Source organism: Micromys minutus (genome assembly GCF_963924665.1).
Source record: "Micromys minutus genome assembly, chromosome: 4".
Classification (NCBI taxonomy): Eukaryota; Metazoa; Chordata; class Mammalia; order Rodentia; family Muridae; genus Micromys; species Micromys minutus.
Genome location: NC_137973.1, coordinates 77,771,219 through 77,789,522, shown reverse-complemented (window position 1 = coordinate 77,789,522; position 18,304 = coordinate 77,771,219). Strand labels below are relative to the sequence as shown.

General features: G+C 43.5%; 1 protein-coding gene across 3 annotated transcripts in view; it reads right to left on the bottom strand.

The window, feature by feature from the left end:
- TTLL7 (tubulin tyrosine ligase like 7) overlaps window positions 1-18,304 on the bottom strand; it is a 110,606-nt gene that overhangs the window by 22,448 nt on the left and 69,854 nt on the right. For all 3 annotated transcript variants that reach the window (XM_080915207.1, XM_080915205.1, XM_080915206.1), the window contains exons 16-18: window positions 16,425-16,630; window positions 15,380-15,514; window positions 13,027-13,107 (exon numbers count right to left, since the gene is read on the bottom strand). In XM_080915207.1, the coding sequence (XP_080771333.1) occupies window positions 13,027-13,107; window positions 15,380-15,514; window positions 16,425-16,630 (422 nt within the window). The remainder of the gene's footprint in view (window positions 1-13,026; window positions 13,108-15,379; window positions 15,515-16,424; window positions 16,631-18,304) is intronic.

The following is an 18,304-nucleotide window of genomic DNA, read 5'->3' as shown; positions in this document are numbered from 1 at the left end:
GATCATATGACGCTCAAAAAAAGAAAGGCCAAAAGATGGAAACCTCAGTCATAGGAAAAAACAAAACAAAACAAAAAACCAACAACAAGTGTATAGCATCCACTCAGAGTGGGGTACACCTAGACCTTAAATCATCAATAATTCAAGAGCTAAGAAAATAGCCTTGTGCCAATATTTTGGTATTTAAAAAATCATTATGTTTAATCTTTACACACCAAGAAAACTTTGACTATTTCCATGTTACGTTTTGTTTTACACGTACTTTATGCTTATGGTAACTAGTAAGATTTCAATGCATACTATCAAACCTTTAAAAAAATCAAGTACCAACAAAAATATATTAGTATATCTTTCTGCCAAAATGCATTTAAAAATCTGTACATGTATCTCTCTCCTTTTTAAATAAAGGTGTAAAAAAAAAGAATTAAGTTGTATTCAAAACAAAGAATTGTGAAGACAGTTGCTCTCTACAGGAACAAACATGAATGGGAACAAGGACTGCACATCGCTTCTTACTACATGTGCTCCCTAAATTCTGAGTGACATTAGCTGCTGATGACCAGTTCAGTTTCAAGCCATCACCCGTCTTTGCAGAATAGCAAACTAGTCGTGGGTCCTCACAGTGAAGTGTGTGAGCCGCACGCTGGCTTCCCTTCCCTTCCTCCTGATTCATTTACTGGGAAATGGGGGCAGAAATGCACGTCCTGCTATATGTCGAGGTGCGTCAGAAAGTGCAGGGGACAGGAAAGAGATGAGCACCCACAGGAAAGCAGCTCAGGGGACAGGAAAGAGATGAGCACCCACAGGAAAGCAGCTCATGACACAGACACTCTCCTTAGTTACAAAGAGGATTAAGAAAACACTTTCGTATAAATTATTCACAATAATTCTGCTATAATATTCATACCAGTCATCGATTTAACTTATGCTGTTTTAAATTTCATTTAAGCGAATCATTTAATGCTTTGCCATCTTTCAAACATAAAGTAGGACTTGTGAGCACTGCGATGTAAGAGTGAACACTGGCGGAGACACGATAGAAAGTTAAGTCATTTCTCAATGTTCCTTTCCACTTTCTGCCAGTGTATTGGTAAGCAATACAACGGCAAAAATCATAATCCAAAAATGAAATAATAAAAAAGTAACCGATTACAGGTTATCATAAGCTAATCTCAAGAATAAACATGAGTTACATAAAATAACCAAAATGGAAAAATGCTATCAATACTCAGGATTTAAACTTACCCTAAGCAACTGGCTTTTACATCATGCCATGCCCATGCCAAGCATGGTGCAAAGCACACTATTTAAGAGAATTTTAAGAGCATGATAGTCTAGTATCCTAACCCACATATGCCTGTCTGGAAGCCAGGGCCTAAGTGCTTGAGAAAGCTTTCATTCCAGAACCAAGATCTCCTTCTGCCCTGGAAGCTTCCCCAGACTGGGTAAGTTAGGTACCACCTGGTGAGTGTGAATACTTGCTCCTTTCTACAGAACATCACTGGGAATTCTGATCCCCTGATTCTCCCTGCTTTCAGTTTTCAAGAAGCTTCCTCTGAAGGCAGGCTCTGGTCTTAGGAGAGGAGGTGAATTAGAAAGATCCATTTCCATAGTTTAGAGGGAAAAAATTGCAAACCCTTCCTCTTCAGGATTCTAAAACCTTGCACAAGCTCTGTGCTAACAAAAGCAGTCTCTGCCTAGTCACCTGGAAAATTCTGTATCTTCAGACGCCATCATTTGATGATGCTTACCCATCATTCCACTTACCACTCAACTACCACACGGTCCCTCACTGACCAGACATTCCTCTCTTGTCTGCCATCTGACTTTAACTTCCCATTAATTAGTGACAGAGAACTAATGTCCCATCCAGTCATACATTTATCCTGTCCCCAAAGGCTTAGGAAAAGGGCTACCATTGCTCAAGTAAAACCCATGCAGATGAGATAAGCATCAGAGCTTAAACTTAGTCTAGGCACGTCTGCATATATTAAATCCTCAAATTCCCAAACCAATGCAATAACTTCTGTAGGTCTATTATGACCCCTTTATAAAGCCCCTGAGGTGGAGTCCATAATCATACACATCAATATTTCTTTAGAAAAAGATGGAAAAGGGGGCTAGGGAGATGCCTCAGTGGTTAAGAGCACTGACTCTTCTTTCAGAGGCTCTGAGTTCAATTCCCAGCAACCACATGGTGGCTCACAACCATCTGTATTGGGATCTGATGCCCTCTTCTGGTGTGTCTGAGGACAGCTACATTGTACTCATATACATAAAATAAATAAATCTTGAAGGAAAGAGATGAAAAAAGTCAAAGCAAGATAAACAGAAGTGATAAATTATTTCCTGCCAGATCATGGTCAACACATGAGATCAAGTAAATGAAGCATTGCCACCCAGTTACTAAGTAATGTCTAAAGTTGCTAGAACATTTTAAATCTTATCATTGGCAAATCAGGTCAGACCAGAGAGCAATTTGACTGAGTTACAGACAGCTCAGATCTCAGCCTCTCTTATCACTACCACATGATTTTGTCTTCTCAAAGACCAAGAGCAAAAGCCAGGGAGACAAACTCCAACTGTCTCTTCTTAGGTTCTGATCTATTCTAACAAGTCATGTCTGAGAAGATAAGTATAATCACGGTGCAGACAAGGGTGTTGGACACCTCCATCTTGGTGCCCGTTGGGTTTGGACTGGATTGTTTAAAAGGCTAAGTGGTTGCACCTTTAGCAAAGCTAGCCACCATGTGGTTGCTGGGAACTGAACTCAGGACCTCTGGAAGTGCAGTCAGTGCTCTTTACCGCTGAGCCATCTCTCCAGCTCTCATACCACAGTGGCCTTAAACTTGTTATAAAGCTGAGCATAACATCGAATTATTATCCTCTCTTTTCCATTGCCCCCATGCTGGGATAACAGGCATGCGAGTCCAACCAGGGATGGACGGGATCGGACTCAGAGGTTTGTGCATGTTAGGCAAGCCTCTACCCACGATGTTACACTCCACACCCCCCACATCCGGATGCTGATTTGTGAAGTATAGTGATAAATGGCCAGCGAGGTGTCCTTGCGCTTAACCGTGAGCCCAGGAGGAGCTAATGTGCAGAAGTAGGTATCATTTCTTTATGACTTTGCGAAGCACCCCAGTCTAACATTAAGCCCTCTGTGGGGTAAGCAAATGGAAAATTCAGTGAATGGCCACGTTAATAAAGTGAAAAGGCTTGTCTTTTTATGAAACATAGCCCATCTGAAGGCATAAAGCACATAGATAAATGCATATTTTGCCACTACAGATGCCGAATGACAAACTACTCCATATGGCTGAGCAGTTGGTCCTAAATTAAAATAATGGCAAAGGGTGAAGGCAGTTTGGAAGCAACGTTAAAATCACTGTGTGCAGCTCTAATGATGTGTGCAGCCACTGTGGTGACAGGGCGAAGGCATATTTGCTGACACAAAATGAACCACTCAGAACAGCATTTCTTGTCAGCCCAACTGAAACAGAGATGGGAGACGGCAGCCCTGAAATGCAAGCAGCAGCAGCTAAGGTGGGTGTGAAAGGGATTTTCTACGAAGCAGCTCTGATCAACAGGGATCCATTAGAAACTCCAAAACAAGTGTAAATAGAACATGCCAACATAGCTGGGTGCCCCCACTCTCCCATCTTAATTCACGCCTACATATGGCAACAAGGAGTGTGCTTCTCGGCAAATTGGGCGTTCCTCACAGCCCACCACCTCAGCAGCACATTCATGCTTCATATATACATATACGTGTGTGTGTGTGTGTGTGTGTGTGTGTGTGTGTGTGTGTGTGTGTGTCCCCCTCCCTCCCTTATGGAGCATCTGAAGCACAGCCCTTGGCAGCAAGCTTGACTGCACAACTGCAGGTTTACCACAACCTGATGTTAAATAGGAGAACTGTTTCCCCCAACGCCCTCTGAGGAATCTCCTCAGTATTTAATTCTTGACTCCAGTGCTTTATTATTTTATACCCATTAAGGAAAATGTGAAGAAAGGCAAATCATCTCATTTCCATACACACAAATACCACACACACACACACACACACACACACACACACACACACATGCTTGACAAAGCATGTGGATGCCTCTGTGCTTAGCAAGCTAAGCTGTGAATTTCACAGAACTCCAATGGACCATCAGCAATGTTACTATCCTGCAACTAATAAAAGCAAGACAACTGTGTTTCAACAGTGGCCCCAGAGTGGATGTGCTGATCCCTCCACAAATATCTGAAGAGCTCATGGCTACGTGATAAAAACAGGAAATGAACTTTCAAAATCCCTGACCGTATCCAGCTGCATTCATGGGCAAAACCGGCAACCGATAAACTCTTGGCAAATCACATAACACACAACCTAAGTGACAGCCAGGGATCCAGGCAACTCAGATCAACCTGCTTTAAAGAGTTTGGTCGCCCAGTGCTTTCCCATGCAGGATCGCCTGTAATAGTCAGCTACTGCCTGTGTCTTACCTAGGCTGCACCACCCAAGAAGCAAGCATGGCTGGAGGCTCTGCTGACCCGTGCCAACCTGCCAATACCAAGTTTTAGTTTACACTCTCCATCAGCCTGGCCAGCACCTTCTTAAGATTCACTTAAGTCTGGGGTCATTTCCATCCATCTGCCCCTTCAGTTCACAAGTCTGACCACAGCTGAAGCGTTCTCCTGCTGCCTCCTTCAGATCTCTCCCCTTGGGTGTCCCCCATAGAAACCTCCTTCACTTCTAATTATCCTCACTTAGCAACTGCATCCCAAAAGAGCAAAGCTCTCCAGTGGTGGCTGACTGTTGTCACAGCTGAGAGAACGGTGCGTCAGATTAATCCACGCCAAAGTACGTTAGCTAGATCTTCGGTTTTCTAAACGGGTGACATTTTATCAGATGTAACTCTGCATCCATGGCTGACACACATTTCTCATTTCTTCATGTCTTCGGTATATCCCTAGCCTTCTAAGGAAATAACAGCAAGTTATTTCCTTAGAAAGTAGGTCAACAGGCTAAGAGGTCGTATTTATATGACATAATTATATCTCATCTCTACACATTCTACACAGAATTCCACACACTAGGTTCAAGTGTGCACAAGGTTTCACTTTCTCACAAGAACCAGTGCCTGTAGCTACAAATCTCAGAGAAGGGCTTTTAAGTCTCTCAGCTACAGTATGGGTAGGAGTCTACCAAACCCAAAGCTGTATTTCCCCTAGGTCAGGGCCTCTTTCTACCCCCTGACACTGACTCTCTCATTCATATACATGTAGATTTATGGTAAGTTGATACATGATTAGACCGTGGAGAGGTAGGTGGAAAAGGTAGAAAAACAGAAGAGGAACAGGGATTGAAAAAAAAAATCAAGATGGAGCCGGGAAAAGCAGACTTAGACCTTGGTTGCCATAATCAGACATGGGTAAATATAAATATTTAAATGGATTCTATAGGTCTTTATCTCATAACCAAGGTCAGTTTGTATCATTGTCTATTGGATATAATCTTATTGTGGAGAGGGTTTGTGAATTGAGAATCTATTATATGAGCCCGTTTGAAAAGTTACCGGGATTTGAAGTGATGTTTGTAACGGGCGGTGGAGGAAAGAAGACAACGGGGAGGTTATTCCACCCGGGCCAGAAGCAGCAGAGCGGGCGGAGTGAACAGCCTGAGAAGGGAACCGTGTGGAGGGGGCGGCTAAAGGACGGAGTGACAGAGTCCGTGTGCACGGTTCCACACTAAAAGTGGTGTCCGCGGAGTGAGGCCTCGGGGGCCGGAAAAGACATAAGTGTTTATATCATTAATATTTTCTGCAACATAATATATGTGTGTGTGTAAATGTGTATATACGTATGTATATATGTATGAATGTATATATGTGTATAGACAGATAAACAGATATAGATATAGCTTTGTTTTCATTGTGCTTCCTTTTGCTATGATGTTACCTCTCTCGTGTCACAAGTTAGTCACTCATTTTGTTACTCATTTTCCCAGAAATGAATTTAAAATAGAGACAAGATGAAGAAAAGGGATCTATGTGTTTGGATGTATAACATAGATAAATAAATCAGCTAGGCACACTATAATGTACCCCAGCAATCTTGAGAATGATAATTCCATACTCTTATCTCTGTCTGGGGTAAGTTTTAAGAATTTCGGGTAATTAATTTACATACACTGGATTAAGCTAGGGGGTGGAGTTTTAACTTTTAATTAAAACAATAAATCTTGGTTCACGGTAAAATGTAATGCCTCCCTGGTCGCCTGGTGCTGTGGGATGGGGCTGTCCATGCATCTTTGAATGGGTATTTGGTGGGCTGTCAAACTGGCATAGATAGTTTTTACAAAGATGGAAAGTTCTACACATTTAGAACTCAGAACCAAATGAAGGCTCATGGGAGAGAGTGCTGCACGTGGTCCTGCAGTAAGACATCGTCATCACAGAATGGCCACTGCCTAGAGCCCTTGAATGTTGCTCTGCCCGGGTGCCTTGCCTCTCCCTCACTACTCTGAGAAAACAGAGTCTGTCAAGCAAAAGCCTCTTGAAGGACAGAATAGTGATGAAAAAAGAGTCTTGCTGTAACCATGACCACAGCAAGAAAACTTTGCTAGAACTGAGTTGCATTGTGGGATTCCAGAGTTTCTCTTCTGCGCAGCCTCCATCTAGCAGTTCTGAACCATGTCCGATGGCCACTCAGCAGGACCAATTTTTCTTTAACTCCGATCAGCCCATTTTACCCTTTGAATGCCAAAATCCAATACATGAATTCTTTGGCCCAAAATACAACTATTAAATTAGCCATGTAGGGGAATGGTCATAACTGTTGAGCTAACATGAACGGAGACATTATCAGCAGGCTTTTGTCAGAGATGGGTAACTTATTAAATCTTAAAGCACACAGGAAGTACTTTTGGGTGATATTTGACCAAAGGATGAAGAAGCAGAATGAGAGCTCAAAAAAATGAAATAAAAGAAAATTATAAACTGAAAATATAGATACTGGACCTCACATTGGTATAACTTCCTTGCTCCCTCAGAATAGCCTCTGAGCAAGACTTAACTGAAGAGCACACAGGGGTCCTTACAGTAAATTGGCAAAAAGGGGCTGACATGGTGGAATGTGCTTGTGTGCTCGTAAATTCACAAGGGATTATATTTATTTTTAATTCTAATCCTAGCAAGCATGACCCTTGACCATATGCACTACTCCTTCTATTCACAGACTGTGTCCTTTTCAAGTTACATCATAAGCTCATCTCATGTTTGCCAGGGCCTTCTAGACTCATATAACAAATGTGCGTCGCAAACCTGCACGCTGAAGGGGGAACAGCGCAGCCACCTCCGCATAAACACCGAGCCGCAAGCTGCAAAGGTATCTCCCGCAGGAGGACCTAGTTGAGGACTGCCTGAGAGACCAAGGATTGCTGATACAGACAACGCCAGCCAATCAGGAACTGCTATTCAGAAGGGCTGCCTTCTTAGGACCATTGGGGCACAGGTGGAGGGTATGAAAAGCGCCTGCAGCATTCAGGTCAGCTTGCTGAGGCATTTTTCACCCACTCCAGGAGACTCCGTGGATTCTGCACCACCTCACTTTCAACCCCCAAGGGCAGGTAGGGTCAGACAGCGGGCAGTCCAGAGCACAGGCAGGCAGGTGACTACAAGTGACACTCATTTGTAGACGTATTAGAGGGAGCCATCTGTACCTGAGGTGTTAAAGCCTGGACACAGGCACCACTGCTCAAAGCTGCCAGTTGGTTAGCCCTGCCCAGAGGCGAAAACCTCCACAAGTAATTGAGTCCCTGACCTCTAAAGAGCTTGGAGCAGTCAGCCCTGGGGTCTGCTCCTAGGGCAGTGACACTCGCCAGAACTGTCCAGCACTGCCCTAGGGTTTCCGCTCCTTTCCACAGACTGTGGGTACAAAGAGGAACCCGGGCAGGTAGCTGATAACATGTTAGACCTAAAAGGCATTTTAAAATGCATAAACCTCTCACAGTAGGTAGAAAGCAGGCACGAATGCACTGAAATGTCAGATGGGGAAAGATAATTTGTGGGCGTGGGGGAATCATATAGGGCACATGAAGACGCCGGAACGTCCTGCGTAGGAGGAAGGTGCCAGGGTTCCGGGCAGTCTTTATCAACCGCTTTGTTTTAACTTCTAATTCTCAGTATTCTTTCCTTCCTTTCACTTGCTTGGTTTTGTGTGTGTGTGTGTGTGTGTGTGTGTGTGTGTGTGTGTGTGTGTGTGTGTGTGTTGGTTTTGTTTTGTTGTTGTTCAATCTCTGGCACCACAAAACAAACAAACAAACAACACCCTAGTCACATGAAGCTCTTGAACACTTGATCGGTGACCATGGAGTTGAATTTGGAACTTAGTTTCAATTAATTCATCTAGAGTGAGAGGACAGTCATATCCATTGGCTTCTTCATTTGACAGCAAGATGGCCTCTTCTACATGGTCTTCCATAAAAACTTCCCTTGCTGTCTTTCCAGCTGTTTATTTAGAGGGACTATGACTACTGAGTGACACTGGCCATCGCAGACACAGACCCTTCCCACCCCTGCAGAAAGCTCCGAGGGACCGAGCTCCTAAAACTCAGCCTGGGATGTTTACCTCGCTTGGCTATTAATATTGGAGTTCACCCTCCAGAAAGCACGGGTGAAACTCAGACAGGAAAAGATGGCCACCAGATCTGAAGGGCACCCTCGGTTCCAGTGGTGCATCGAGTCTTGTTTCTTGTTGTGTGTTTTGCCCAGGACAAGGAATGTTTGTGTTATTTTACTAGCATGTTTGTTTTGCAGTTCTTAAATCACAGGCTTGGGTTCTGTATTCTACTCAGAGAAGATTCTAGAATAGCTCTCAATCAAATGCCACTAAATTTCAAGGATGCACCAGGTCTTTAGCCATAAACCCACGGTGAGGCGTTCGAGCTACTTCTAGTAGTTGACGTTTAAAAACAGCACTGTGTCTTTGCTACTTTTCAGGATGAACATCTGCTACTTTTCAGGTGAACTCCAATATTATTGGACACAGTGCAATAAGTGGTTCTTCTGATTCGTGAGGCTAGGAGAATCCATAATTTAATAAGTACCAGAGTGACCTTTCTGAAGAGTTAGACCACTGTAGCCTCTGTCTGGTGGCAGAGCAAAGGTCCTCTCAGCCATGCCAGGATCGCCGGTGAGAATTATCCATCTTATTAAGTTTTGCCAATAGGATAGTTTTAGCTTGCTGTTGCCTCATCGTTAGTGAGGCCAAGGATCTATTTACATGCTAATTGGCTATGTGAACATCTAGTAAATCTTTTTATGCACTGTGCCACACTACCAGTCGATGTTTGTAGACCAGTTAGTTTTCTGGTGACTGATTGCTAAGAATTCTCATTATGGACACTAAATATCAGTCTTTCTCAACACTCCCCATGTGCTCAACATCCCCCTCGCTCGCTCAAATCTAAAACTATTCAAACCCTCACCCCTGTCTGCTCAACTCACTTCCTTAACTGCTCAACACACACACACACACACACACACACACACACACACACACACTGCTTTTAACCTGCTTTAAGGTGTCTTGCCATTCCTAAGTTTTTTTTGGTTCTTTGGTTTGGGGTTGTTTGTTTGTTTGTTTTTCTGAGATGTGGTTTCACAGTGCAGCCCAGATTAAGCTAGAACTCCCAACAGTCTTCCTGCCTTGGCTTCCCACTTTCCGGGATTATAGGGAAGAACCAGTCCCTACAGCTGACTTTAAGTTTTTCTGTAACAGTCTTGTCTTTCCAGCTTTCCCTAGAAGCTTTCTTGATCTGGTCTGTTTTAAGACGTTTCTTTATTTTTTGTTTTTTGTTTATTTTTTCTCCCAGTCTACAATTACAACCATCTTTCTTTCTACGTTTCCTCTGCCTTAATATTTTCCTATGTTATATACCAAACTGTAACCCACATGGAATTTAGTTTGTGTATCATAAGAAATAAGCTCCATTTATCTTCTTCTAAAATAACCAATTGTTTCAACATCATTGCCTTAGTTACTTTTTGTTGCTATAATAAAATACCATGACCTAAAGAAACTCCAAGAAGGAGAAGGTTTTCTGGCTTATTCTCCATAATGGTGGAGATGCCCAGACGTGGTGGCTAAGCAACAAGATATCCACTGCTCACAGCCTGGTTAGTGTCTACCTCCGTTGCCATCTCTGACACATACTCCTCAGTGGAGATGCTGCCTCTGTCCACGGCCGACAAGGCATGAGCTGATGGGCACCATTCCGATCAGTTTACTCCGGTAAAGGTCGTAACCTCATTGATTTCAAATGTCAGCTAATCTATCAGCAAGTCATAGAATGGCCAAACTTTAACTCGTCTTAACTTTCATAGAGCTACCGAATTAGCACTCGCTCCTGAAAAACAGCCCCGGGAGGTGACGCTGTCCCTGCCTCCCATGCTCCTTGGCAGTTGTTATGTGCCCTTTGCTCTCTCCTCAGGTCTCACTTCTGTCACCATCTGGGGCCTTCCTCTCTCACCTCAGGTTATACTAACTGCTCTTGGTTGGACCCGACCGCGGTTTCCTGAAGAACTTAATACTGTCCTTCCTTGCCAGTCCTTGTTCCAGACTATTGTCCCCTGCACATAATTGTAAAAGAGTCTTCATTGTTAAGGCAGAAAGAAAAAGACCTTCCTAGCCCACATCTCTCTTCCATCACCACTACTTCTTTTTGTCTCTTCCCCCAGCTCTGAAAAGTCCTTGCACCGGGTACAGATGTTGCCTCTTTGAGACTCACTAATTGAATTCTCTCCTTACATTTTTTTCTTTTTAATTATTGGACACTCTCTGCATTTACATTTCAGATGCTATCTTCTCCCCCCAATGCCATCCCCCTCCCCCTCCCACTGCCTACATGAAGGTGCTCCCTCTCCCAACCACCCTCTCCCAGTTACATTTTGTTACCTCTGATTCCTCAAGTTTGACTGTGGTCACCACTGACCTCCATGTTTGCCCAAAACAACAGACAGGTTGATGTTCAAACCCTAGTATCCACTTCCAGCACAGTATATGAGTCTGTTACTAAGATACCCTCGAGGGGCTTCAGGGACACCCAAGCCCTCCTGTTTTCACTAGGCACTACCTGTCTCCTCAGTGCTCTTCAGAGAATCCCTCCCACCTCTCCATTCCTCCCTGCAGGAGAGCCCCTGGGCACACAGCATCCCAGAAACCCACTGTTCTCTTACAAACTTCCTACATAGTTCCATCCAGCCCTATTCCTTGAGATGCCTTACAGACTCCACACCCAACCTCAGCTCCGCTCTCAAACCCATATGTACATCAAAAGCACTCAATATCGTCACTTGGAGAGCTAATCAGTACATCTAAATATTCTATGCAATATCACAGCGCAACAAAACAGGGAGCTGGAGAGACGGCTCAGTGGTCCGGAGCGCCTGGTCTTGCAGAGGACCTTCCTCGTGTGTTCACTTCCTCGTACCCACACGGAGGTTCACCCATGTCTGTAACTTCCGTTTCAGGAGACACCTCTTTTGACCTCTCTGGGGTCCTGGAGGCACGTGGCGCAAAATTATACGTGCAGATATGCACACGTGAAATAGATAAGCATTTTTCTGTGTGGGGGTGTTTTACTTGTCCGTATGTCTGTCCGTGCACTGAGCACACGAAGTGCCCTTGGAGGACAGAAGAGAGTGTCTGTCTCCTGAAACTGGAGGTCATAAGCCTCCGAGTGGGTACTTGGAATAGATCCTGGAGTACATAGAAGAACAGCCAATGCTATTAACTGCGGAGCCATCTCTCCAGCCCCTGAAATAAATGTTTTTAAAGCCACACAACAAAAGAACCACAACAAGCCCACAGAATCGAAGCATCCTGTCTGCTCCAAGCTGACCCCTCACTGCTTCTTGCCTCAGTTGCCCTAGAAACCATCTCCTCACTTTCTACTCTGTGACTCTCTCCATTCTGTCCTCAAGTGGTTCTCCGTCCTTTAGTTACTAGTCAGACTATAACCGTCTTTTCAAACTTTCTCAGGGGCATCTCACCCCCTGCAGTAAAATCCTTTTCCTCATCCCCCATAAAGTCACCACCTGAGCCCTGACACGCCATCCAAGTTCATCTCTCACAACTACTGTGTCACATACTTTTCCAACAAAAGAGTGTCATATGAATAGATCAGTAATTAAAACTGTGACCTGTCGTCCATATGCACAATGAACTGGTTTCCACTCCATGACCTTTGTTACTGCTCCCTGCTCTGCTGACACACCAACTCACAGATACCTGCTGACACACCGATTCACAGACATCTGCTGACACACCAATTCACAGATATCTGCTGGCACACCGACTCACAGATATCTTCTGACACACCAACTCACAGATACCTGCTGACACACCAATTCACAGATACCTGCTGACACACTGACTCACAGATATCTGCTGGCACACCGATTCACAGACATCTGCTGACACACTGACTCACAGATATCTGCTGGCACACTGACTCACAGAAACCTGCTGACACACCAACTCACAGATACCTGCTGACACATCGATTCACAGATATCTGCTGACACACCAATTCACAGATATCTGCTGACACACCGATTTACAGATACCTGCTGACACATTGGTTCAGAGATATCTGCTGACACACCAATTCACAGACATCTGCTGGCACACCGATTCACAGGCATCTGCTGGCACACCGATTCACAGATACCTGCTGAAACACCAATTCACAGATATCTGCTGACACACCAACTCACAGATACCTGCTGACACACCGATTCACAGATATCTGCTGGCACACTGATTCACAGATATCTTCACAGCTAAACTACTTTGCCTTCAATCCACTTTTACCCTCTCAATCTCAACCCTTGTCTAACACATAATAGACGCACAGTACTTGTTGAAGACACGAGCCCATAAATGTTCGCAGGTACACTTGTGAACCTGAATAAGATTTATCTTAATGAATACATAAAGGGAAAAGTGATTTTTAGTGCTACTCACTTTCCGTTGCTTTACAGAGTCCAGTTTTATGAGCCAGTAGGAAGCCACTTTTGTTTTATAATGCTTCCAGTTATCCATGATCTGTTGGGGGAGAGAAGTTAACAAACTTAATCCAGAATGCTCGCTGAAAGTACTGAATGAAAGGTTTAGCCCTGATGACATTCATTTGTGCAGGGAAGACGCTGCGATACTACTTCTCACACAAATTCTACCATTCATAAAAAGATACTGCAAAGATTTAGACCAGCTGGGAGTTCTAAACCTGAGCCCTCTCTTTTCTGTAAGAGTAATATCACTCAGTGGATAGAAGTTAGAAATCCTTATATACACAAATTTTAGGTAGGACTCCTGCCCGTAGATTTTCTATCTTTATTCATAGGGCTGTGTTGCCCCACACAGTAATACAATATTGAATAAACCATTAAAAGTCAACCTATATTCAGTTAGGGTTCTCCTAGCCCTTTCTTTTGTATTACCTGTCTATCTACAGAATTTCTCTCTATATATTCTAATGTGTCCTGTAGTAAACATGCAAGTCTGAAACACAGAAGAGATACCGCAAAGAATCTAATGCCTGACATCAATTCTGATGTCCCCTTAACTGTATAAGCCTAACAATCTTCCTTAGAGAAGAATCAAATTAGCCACACACATCAGTCCCACTGTCTCATTTTCTAATTAAAAACAGCCGAACTTAATGGGGTCACAGTGATGGTGGTTAGGCACACTCGTCCCTCTTGTAGGGAACCTGGGTTCAATTCATAGCACCCACTTAGCAACACAAAACTCTACCTCCTGTTCTAGGGGATGCAATGCCTTCCTTGACCTCTGAACGGTGGGCATGCAAGTGGTGCACATACATACTAAATGTTTATAGAAATAAAATAAATAAATTCGAAAAATATCAGAACATAAAAGACGGACATAAAATGATGCATCCACTGCAAAATTACTGGCTTTTATTAAAAATAAACGTTATCAAAATAAGTTTAAAACTTCTAGTCTAGTGATAAGGCTCAGTGGGCAAACTGTTTGCTGGCAAGTATAACCTTTGTCCAATCCCTGGGACCCCCACACATAAGCACACCAAATTTAAAAAGTAACAAAAATATTAAAACATACTTATCACAACACCTTACACTCAATCTAAATTTTCCTTTGCTGTCCCGAGCTCCCTGACAAGCAACATACGACTTTCGCTTTTGAAAAGAACACAAAATTCAAAAGGCGTGGATACCTAATGATAATTGTCTAATAACAACCATATGATGCCATTATGGATTTCTGCAGCAAGAAACCTTTTCCTTGTTTTGTTATTTATACGCACTTGCTTTATAAAGTCAGGTGAACAGGAAAAGGACCCAGGGAGGAGCTTTGTTTCTTATTCTGCATATGACCACTAGATGGTGCCTTCTGGAGAAAAAAGAAAAATCATAACTCATCTATCTACCCTACTCCTGACTGTTCTGTGGCTGACGAATGATCTAAGAATGAGAATTTATATTTATAAAGAGTGTGGAATGGAGAAGGGAAACCTTGAGTGAAGAAATGTTCTTCCATCAAACCATTTCAGTGACCTTGGATTTCTTTCCTGAGTGCTGAGCAGCTGAACGTCTGCCGTTTCCAAACGCTCCACTAGGTGGCGGAGGTGAACAAAACTCCTCCAGGTTGTTTCTAAAAAACGTGATTTTCCAGGCATCACCTGTGTCTTGACATTTTCTAACAGGGTGCTAATTTCATCCTGTCTCTCTTCATCTTGAGCTCTTCAGCTTAGCCAGTTTTTAAATACAAGAGTTTATCCTGGTATTTCTTTGATCACGAAGAACAGTTATTATTTGATGCTAATTATTCTCACTCGAAAGCCTTATTATGTGATAAAATGTTCCTAATAACTAAAATGAATTCGTCTGCTTCATAAAGTTTCTGGGGGCTAAAAGTAATATCAATTACACTTCCTATCCAATTAAGTACATTTCGACCAGAGAATAATTTTTTGTGTAGATGTATAGCAGGCATGTGTGCTTGTACATTTGTGTACAGTGCACATGTCCGCTAGTTTTTATGTGTGTGCACACGCATGTGCATGCATGCATGCATGTGGAGGTGAGAGGTCAGGCTTGGAGGTGTTCTCACTAGGGTCTGCAGCTCACCGGGTAGCCTGGGGTTGCTGCCATGAAAGCCCAGGAGACTTCCTTCTGCCAGTCCAGTGTGGGCACCAGCCCAACTCTATGTAAGTTCTGAGGATCTGACTCAAGGCCTCACGCTGGCCCAGGGAGTGCTTTACCGAAAGCCCCACCTCCCTGGTCCCAGGCAACACATTTTACCACTCTAAGGAGAGTAAACAGAGGCTCACATCTTCTATCAGGAGCTCCGACTCTGCATCTGTCTTCCCCGGAAAGCGGATCCTCATGTCCTTGAGGACAAACAAGGTCTGACTGGTGAGGTCGTCTTCCTGCTCTTTCGTTTTCAATTGCTGCAGAGACTCATTCTTAAAATGGAAAGGATACAGACACAGGAAGGCGGTCTTAGTCCATTGTACCAGTATAATTTGAAAGATATTTCTAGGTTTAAGGGATACGCTTTTAATTTTTAATGGATGTTTATGAATTTTTAACACTGAGTTGGTCACTATCTGTAATATCTTTGATATTTTCTCATGATCGTATTTTTATCTGGCTCAAGATATGAGCATTACATATAAGTAGTTTAAACGAACTTTCTAGTCTGTTTCATTTGCACCAGTTCTTGGATTGGATGAAAAGATCAGTCATCATGGTGAAGGGAATGACGTCACCTCTATTTCCCGAGTTCTCTCACTGTAAAGACTCAGTCTTAAATTTGTAAAAGTTAATGAAACCGAGACTTTATATAACTCTCTGGTCCAGCCCCAGCAAAATAAAATAAAGCCACCGAGTTTTTCTAATTGTAAATGTCCCTATACTGAAAAGGGAGGACTCTTTGTTAATATGATATCCAGAAAGCATTCTAAACAACATCGTAGTAGGCTCCATGAGTGGAATTTACCCAAACTATTCATCTAGAGTCTTAAGAGGTATCTTCCATACACTTAATGTGCTTGTTTCTATAGCAGATTAAAATCTTACAAGAAAAAGAAACACGAAGTTACAAAAATGGTTACAGTGTTACTTCCTGCCTCAGAAGATTTAAAAAAAAAAAAAAGGATTCTCCCTCTCCAACCCTGAGCTCTGTGATACGGTGGGTGACGCTTGCCTTTTAGGGGTCCAAGATACATAAACAATGCAATGTCCAAAGGTCATGAACAAATCACGGAAGAGGTCAGGGGTCCCTCTCCCCATCCTCTCGGTTGATCCCCTCTCTACCTGCATTGATTACGGTGTTCTGCAATCTTGGGAGAGCACAACCGATGGAGAGCTTACCACCAGAGTGTTGGCAGAGCTGGCGGTGCTGCTGGTAGGCGGGTGTCTCGTGTACGAGGAAGCACGGTTTAAGGAATGCGACCTCGACGCTGAAGTCGGTCGTGCTAATGGTACCACTTGTTGAGAAGAAAAGGGGCGCACATCGCCTCTGGAAGGTAAGTGGGCAGAGATGGACCGAGGGCAGCTGACCGAACGCCTCATGGGATCTAGCAATGATGGAGAAGGGGTACCATTAGTACTTTTTTCTCCCTAGGAGGGCTCAGCAGACTAAGCAATAGACCAGGTGTGGTGACAAAGGTCAAGCCTAGACATTATCTCAAGAAAAGAAGCTCTGGTGTATGAAGAACGGTTTTGCTGGGAAAACACTGCAAACAAGACTTCAGTGCTAAGTTCTCCAAGTGTGATGTTAGAGATTCAGAAGGAAAGAGGCAAACACCCAAGAAGCACTTAGGGGCCAGGAATTTACAAGGTCCTGCTCCTTGACGTCACTCTTACAGAAACCTGGGCAGAAGGAGGGGGTGTGAGTGTGTGTGTGTGTGTGTGTGTGTGTGTATGTGTGTATGTGTGACTGTGTGTGTGTGCCTGTGTGTGTGCCTGTGTGTGTCTGTCTGTGTCTGTCTGTGTGTGTGTATGTGTATCTCTCTGTGTGTGTCCCTGTGTGTGTAAAGGCAGGAACACACATGCCATGGCACACATGTGTGGAGTTGAGAGCACAAGTCCTCACCTTCAGCCTTGTTTGAGACAAAGTCTCCCCATCATTTATCCTTTACTGCTGTAGACACAAGACTACTTGACCCCCCAGAGTACAGGGAATCACATCTTCACCTCCACTCTCGACAGAGGAAAACCGGGATCACAGACACGCCACTGCACCCAGCATCATCTGAGTTCTAGGGATTTGAACCTAGGCCCTCACACCTGCACAGCCAGCATTTCAGCCACATTGCCAGCTCCCTAGCCAGGAAATTGGATTTCTATTGTCTAGAATATCAGAAGAGCCTTCTCGAAGTCACACAGCAAGATGGTATCCAAGGTCAGCCAACACCTCAAGTCCTCGCCTTTTGAATGCTAGAAGTCTCCACATCTCTATAAGTCCACAATGTTATCTACTAACCTTGGGTGGAAACTAGCTGTCGGAGTCTCTGTGTAGGTCAAAAATTAACCATTTCACGGTAAGTATCACAGGAGAGAGGAAAAAAGAACAGTCAGTGGCCAGGGTAAACAGATGAAGGACAGAGCTTTATCTCAGGGCTTCCGGTGGGAGTCACAGAACAGAACGATGCAAAGGTTATACTAATGTAAATATAACTGACTATTAAAAGAGCTGCAGCAAAATCGGTAGACTTACACAGACAGGCAGACAGACAGACACACACACACACACACACACACACACACACAAATTTCAATAGCAAAAGATTTAAGTGAAGAAAAAAATGAAGACAAAGAACTGCACTGTTATCAAAATAAATATCCAAGGAAACTATCAAGTATTTGCCCTTGTGCATTCTGTGAACACTGTTGGAAGGCAAGCACATCTGTGAAGCTGTGGCTCCAGACCTGGAAAAAAGATTTGCTCAACACCACCAGCATTTTAATTTTCTCTCCCGCTCATTTCTCTGGTAGATCCTCTATCCTGGGTTTGTTCTCTGCTTGGAGAATATGTCAATCTCCATTAGTTAAATACATTTACAAAACTAACATGAAGCCGGGTAGCATACCCATAGGTCTGTCTTCATCAACTGTTGAAAAGAACTCAAAGCTTCATAAAAGTGATGGCTATAAAAGGTGGATTTAGGGGCGCACTTCTAAAAGATGCTGTGAGCTTGTGAAAAATGTATTGTTTCTTTATGTTCTGGGGAGCATAAAATATACACTCA